At 46.9% G+C, this 6160-nt stretch overlaps 1 protein-coding gene across 1 annotated transcript; it reads right to left on the bottom strand.

Moving 5' to 3' along the window:
• Positions 1-909: 909 nt before the first annotated feature.
• Positions 910-1488, bottom strand: LOC103307707. The gene has a single exon (XM_008179938.1). It carries the CDS (start codon positions 1486-1488, stop codon positions 910-912), a length of 579 nt encoding a protein of 192 aa, XP_008178160.1.
• Between the last annotated feature and the right edge of the window lie 4672 nt (positions 1489-6160).

Genomic DNA, 6160 nt, shown 5'->3' with positions numbered 1-6160 from the left:
TTGACGATCGCAGCCCGCGGCTGGCAGCGCAATCACGGGTTGGTGAGAGGGACGGGGTTCACCGTCGCGAATGTTCGACACCCGACGCGACGCCCCGCGGAGCAAAAACGCCGGTGCACAAACATACTCCCCCCCATGGGAGGTACAGCCTCACATCCGCCGATACCTTGATGACCTGGAGTGCCGGATGATGACGATGGCTTCACGGAGTCAGTTCTGGCCTGTTACCACTTACCACCCCAGAGAAAAAAAATAAAATCCAATAAAAAAAAAACGTACAACATGGTATAAACTAAGTAAAACGGGGTGCTGTTACAGTAGCACAAAAAAACATATATATATAAAACATAAATACAATTGAGTTCGCTTATGTAAAGGGAAAACACACATAAGCGAACAGAGCGTGGGTATCACCTAACAGGGGGTACTTGGACGTGTCCCCTCGGTAGGAAGAACAACCAACTTGACGACGGGTCGGGTCACTTCGCCGTGGGCGGTTCGCAAACGGACTACGCGTACGGCACCATCGGATCCTGGCAACAAGGCGATCACCCGTCCCATTCGCCACGACAATGGGGGAGACTGGTTGTCTCGGATGACGACGATATCGTTTAGGCGAACATTGGGGGCCCCGGTGCACCACTTGGTGCGTGCCTGCAGCGTGGTCAAGTATTCGGTGGACCATTGCCGCCAGAACGCCTGATGACATTGGTCTAACAACTTCCACCGGTTTACGAGACTGGACTTGTCGTCCGACGATGTCCGAGGCGGCACGGAAAGCAGTGGCTGGCCGATGAGAAAATGTCCCGGCGACAAGTAATCCAGATCAGCTGGGTCGGATGACGACGGTGTGAGTGGCCGTGAGTTAAGGACCGCCTCCACTCGACACAATACTGTCGTGAATTCTTCTTAAGTGAAGTGATGATTGCCCATGACACGGACCAATAATCGTTTCGTGGAACGTACGGCAGCTTCCCACAATCCGCCGAAGTGTGATGCACTGGGCGGGTTGAAATGCCAGGAACAATGTGGCTGCGAATTACCTAGCGCGGATTGTCCCTCCGGGCTTGTGATTAACGTATGCAGCTGTCGGTCGGCCCCCACAAAGTTGGTCCCGCAGTCACTAAAAATGTCGGACGGCAGACCACGCCGAGCCACGAATCGGTCGAATGCCGCAAGGAACGCGGCCGTGGATAGTTCGGTCACAACCTCGAGGTGACACGCCTTCACCGCGAAACACACAAAGACAGCCACATAGACCTTATACGATCGTGCTTTGCGAAGGCGAGTTTCTTGTAACTGCAATGGACCAGCGAAATCAATACCCACTCGCGCGAAAGGCCGGCACCTTTGAACACGGCCCGGTGGCAGGTCGGCCATCAACGGCTGAGGTGGTTGATGGTCCAGTCGAACGCAGATGGTACACTCACTGCTGATTTGATGTAACACAGATCTTATGGACATTATCCAAAATGTTTGGGACACCATGGCTGTCACTACCCGAGGTCCGGCATGACAGCTGATGCGATGCCAATGACGGCACAATTACAAGGCCAAGCGCGACCGTTTTGCGAGTAATATCGGGTGCTGACGGTCATATGGTAGCAACGAATGACGTAATCGCCCACCCACTCGAATGACGCCGGAAGGATCAATAAACGGGCATAAACGGCTAAGTGGTTTGGACGACACACGGAGACGGTGAGATAACTCGTGCCGTAATTGTATGAAAAACTTACGCTGTGACTCGATCACCAGCGCATCGAGTGCCGCGTCGAGTTCATAACGGGTGAGGACCGCCCGTCGCGTAACCCATGCGCGGCGGCGGCAACGATCTATAAATCGATACACACGGGCGACAACGCGAATCAATTTGTCGTAAGACGAAAACTCGTCGAACCATTCACCAGCGGGAGGTTGATCGTCGACGGTCACTGACAAAACCCGCACTTCGGGCAAATCGCTCAGCGGCAGCATGGTGGCCCCGACCGGCCACGATGACGGACAACGACGTAGAAACTCAGGGCCCTGACAATAAAGCTTTAACGCTGGAAGCTCGACGGTAACACACCGCGCGAAGCACAATCGGCGGGGTTGTCTGTGGACGGAATGTGTGCCCACACGCAACTCGGTAGTAGCGTGTTAATTCTGTGTACCCGATTTGACACGTATATTTTAAACGATTCATGGCGATTGACCAACCAGGACAGGACAATCGTTGAGTCCGTCCAAGCATGTATACCGACGATGTTGACCTGACGGTCGAGAATACACTTGACGCGGTATAACCAACGCGCCAACAACTCAGCGGCGTTCAACTCAAGCCGTGGGATGGTCAATGATTTTATCGGCGCTAGCTTGGTTTTTGCGCCGACCAACGAAATCGAAACGTCCTCCCGGTCGTCCAACACGCGGAGGTATACGACAGCTGCGCAACCATGCTGTGACGCATCACAAAACCCCAACAATAAACAACGATCGGTGGACTGCGTGTTGAAGTGTCGCGGAATGTTAATCTGAAGGAGGCAGGCCAATGATTCAACGAACGTGGACCAATCTCGATGAAGATCCTTCGGAAGGGGGTCATCCCAGCCCAGGTTGCATGACCACGTCCGTTACATTATGTGCTTCGCGTAGAAGGTGGCCGGCGCGAATATGCCCAGCGGATCGAAAATGCGCGCGATTAATGATAAGACGCCGCGCTTGGTGAATACGTGTGGCGCATCGCACCGGAGGGCACACCTAAAAACGTCCTCTGTCGGCTGCCATTGCAAGCCGAGAACCTTGACCCCGATCCCATCCACAGCATCGAACGATAAAGGACCGGTCACACAGTCAGACGCGGGTACACTGTCGAGGATTGCGGGACAGTTACTCGACCACTTCTTCAACTCCAGACCGGAGTTGCCGAGCACAGCGATCATCTCCCTTTGGAGCGTACAAACATCGTCGATTGTGTCGCCCCCCGTACATATGTCGTCGACATAGGTTTGATGCAGCAACGCCTGCCGTACTCTCTCATGACCGACGCAATCCACCTCGGCGATCGCAGCCAACACTGGAGTGCCAGGAACGGAGCGCAGTTCAGTCCATACGTCACGGTGTTTAACTCGTACTCGACAAGCTGGTCGTGAGGTGACGCACGCCATATGATGTGTTGCAGCGGCCGGTACTCGGGCGCCACCATCACCTGCCGGTACATTTTGCAGATGTCAGTGGTGAACGCGTACTTGTTCACCCGGAACCTGGTTAGAATGTCGACGATGTCTTGCTGTAACTTCGGACCTTGCATTAGACAGCCGTTTAGTGACGTCCCGTCATGAGACACTGCCGAAGCGTCGAACACAACGCGGATTTTTAAGTCTCAGATACATACGGCATGGTGGGGGATGACATATCGCCCCGGTGTCGCTGCCACGGACATATGGCCGAGCGACAAGTACTCAGACATAAAGGCACAATAGGCTGCGCGCAGAGTCGGGTTAGACGTCAACTTACGTTCGAGCGACTCGAAACGTTTTAGCGCGACGGAACGCGAACCCGGGAATGACAACTCGGATACCCGCTTACGGGAGTTTTTCCCTCTTCTTTCAAGATTAGCTCTGTCACTCCTATTTTTAAATCTGGTGATAAAGCTGATGTCAAAAATTATAGACCTGTCTCTATTTTGAGCCACATATCCAAACTATTTGAACTTCTAGTATTGAGAAGTATTCAATCGCCCATTAACTCTATTCTAATCGACGCGCAACATGGGTTTAGACCTGGTCGCTCGACCACTACTAATTTACTCGTTTTTAACAATTTTGTTATGAAGGCTGTCGAGAAGCACATCCAAGTTGATGTTATTTTCACAGACTTTACTAAAGCCTTCGATAGAGTCGACCATGGCCGCCTAATCGAGACCCTATACAAAACTGGGTTCGGTGAACCATTGTTGTCTTGGTTCAAATCTTATTTGTCAGACACAGTCCAGTGGGTAAAAGTGTTCGGATGCAAATCATCCATCTCAGAGGTCTCTTCTGGAGTTCCTCAAGGAGGACATTTATCTCCAATATTGTTTTCTTTGTATGTAAATGGCATCAAGGCAATTGTCAAAAACTGTGAACTACTCATGTTTGCCGACGACTTGAAGCTGTTTAGGAAAATTGATAACTTATCCGACTGCTCTACGCTCCAGAATGATCTCAACAACCTGGTCTCGTGGTTTAATAATATCGGTCTTCAGTTTAATGTAAATATATGTCATTCCATGTCATTTTTAAGACACCGCTCCCCTATTAACTTACTCCATCAATGGTTCAAGTGTAACATCGGTTTGTAGTAAGAAAGACTTAGGTATCATCTTTAATTCCTATCTCAATTTTCACTCCCACACTGAAATGATATGCTGCAAAGCCTTAAAAACGCTTGGGTTTGTAATGAGCATATCAAAGGAGTTCAATCTATCTTCTTCATTAAAAACTATATACTGCTCATTGGTCCGTTCACTTTTAGAGTATTCATCGGTCCTATGGGACCCTTATACGGTATCTGACTCATGTCAATTAGAACGTGTTTAGAGATGGTTCTTATCTTGCGCAGCTTTTGTCTTAAAAATAAATCATCCTCCCCACGACTATTTCTTAGTTATGCAGGAACTCAGCCTCATTTCACTGGCTGACAGTGTAGGTGTCAGGAATGGTTTGTAATAATGGTAACACGTTATTAAGTCGATGGCACGTTTATTTAACACTGAACAGTTATAATACCGATATTCAGATAACGACCGCGACAACAGGCGAGTTAACGCTAACATAGAGTTTCTGAATAAACTGGTTGATGGTCGTATAGATGCTCCCTCACTTCTCTCGATAGTCAATTTCAAAGTTCCTTCCCGTACTACTAGATACCTACTAGATAGTACTACTAGATGCTCCTTTCGTTGTTCCTGCGCACACTACCAATTATGGCAGAAATAATCCGTTAGACCACATGATGCGGCTGGCCAATGAGAGCACCGTTCATCAAAACTGATACATTAATTATTATATATTTTTATATTTGTTTTATTATAACTATTATCTTATATAAATTTAATTATGTCATTGTATTAATTATTTTAAATTATGTATTATTGTATTATGTTAAACTGTTGAATAGGGCCCAGCCCGTTAACAAATAAATAAATAAATAAATAAATATAATTATTCACTCGAAATTTAGTTCTAGAATCTTGAACTATTTCATTCATTCTTGTTTCATCATGAGCAAGTTTTCTTTTCTTTTTTTCTATTTTCATGATACTCCTTAACATTTGATAATAATTATGCTTTTTTTTCATATCGATTTCACACGATGGCCTCTATGGTATTTCCTTTTGCCGAATTTCGACTCATCTATTTCTACAACTTTCCCTTCACCACCTATGTAAAATGCAAAAAATGTGATTGCGCGCGTTTTTTGCAAATATTAACGTGTAATTGCTCCCTACGCCTGCCAGCTCCGGTCGCCGAACTCGAGGTCCTACGGACCTCTCGGTTGGGGGCTCGGCCCCCAAACCCCCCGGGGCGGAAATTAGTCCACCTAGGGGGGAGACCCCTTCGGGGTCTGGGGGGAGGAGTTGGATAAGTGTAGACATAAGCTAACTTAACGGATACCCTAACGGATGACCTAACCTATTGTTTGACATATATAGTAGTGCTATTTAATTTTTCAATTAATTTAACATCTATGCAAATAATCGATTGGTACGCCGGTCTTTATTAATAATAATAATAATGATAATAATGATGAAAATAACACAGTTCTAACAACATAATAATAATCACTCGCTCGCTCGAAAAATTAAAATCAAATAAAAAATGAAATGTAATACATACCGATCTTTTTATGTCGAATAATCATTCCGTCAAAAACAACTTCCCGGTGAAAAGAGGCCAGACAGACGTCTGGAACTAACGGCTTACGCTGATAATAGTATAGAATATAGATACTTTTCATGTATCTGTGATTACAATTAGTGATTCACTGATTTTGCATATAGTAGTTATACAATATGATTTTTTTTAGTTAAGGGGATTCGATACCGCGATTTTCTGTTTTCGTCTAACACACGCGTGACATAGTATTTTAGGCGTGTTTTTTGCCAAGCATACCAATTGATATAATGAAACGATAA

The sequence above is a fragment of the Acyrthosiphon pisum genome, chromosome X, assembly GCF_005508785.2.
Source record: "Acyrthosiphon pisum isolate AL4f chromosome X, pea_aphid_22Mar2018_4r6ur, whole genome shotgun sequence".
Taxonomy (NCBI): Eukaryota; Metazoa; Arthropoda; class Insecta; order Hemiptera; family Aphididae; genus Acyrthosiphon; species Acyrthosiphon pisum.
Note: the sequence above shows the minus strand (reverse complement) of the source record. Positions and strands in the feature narration are given on the sequence as shown.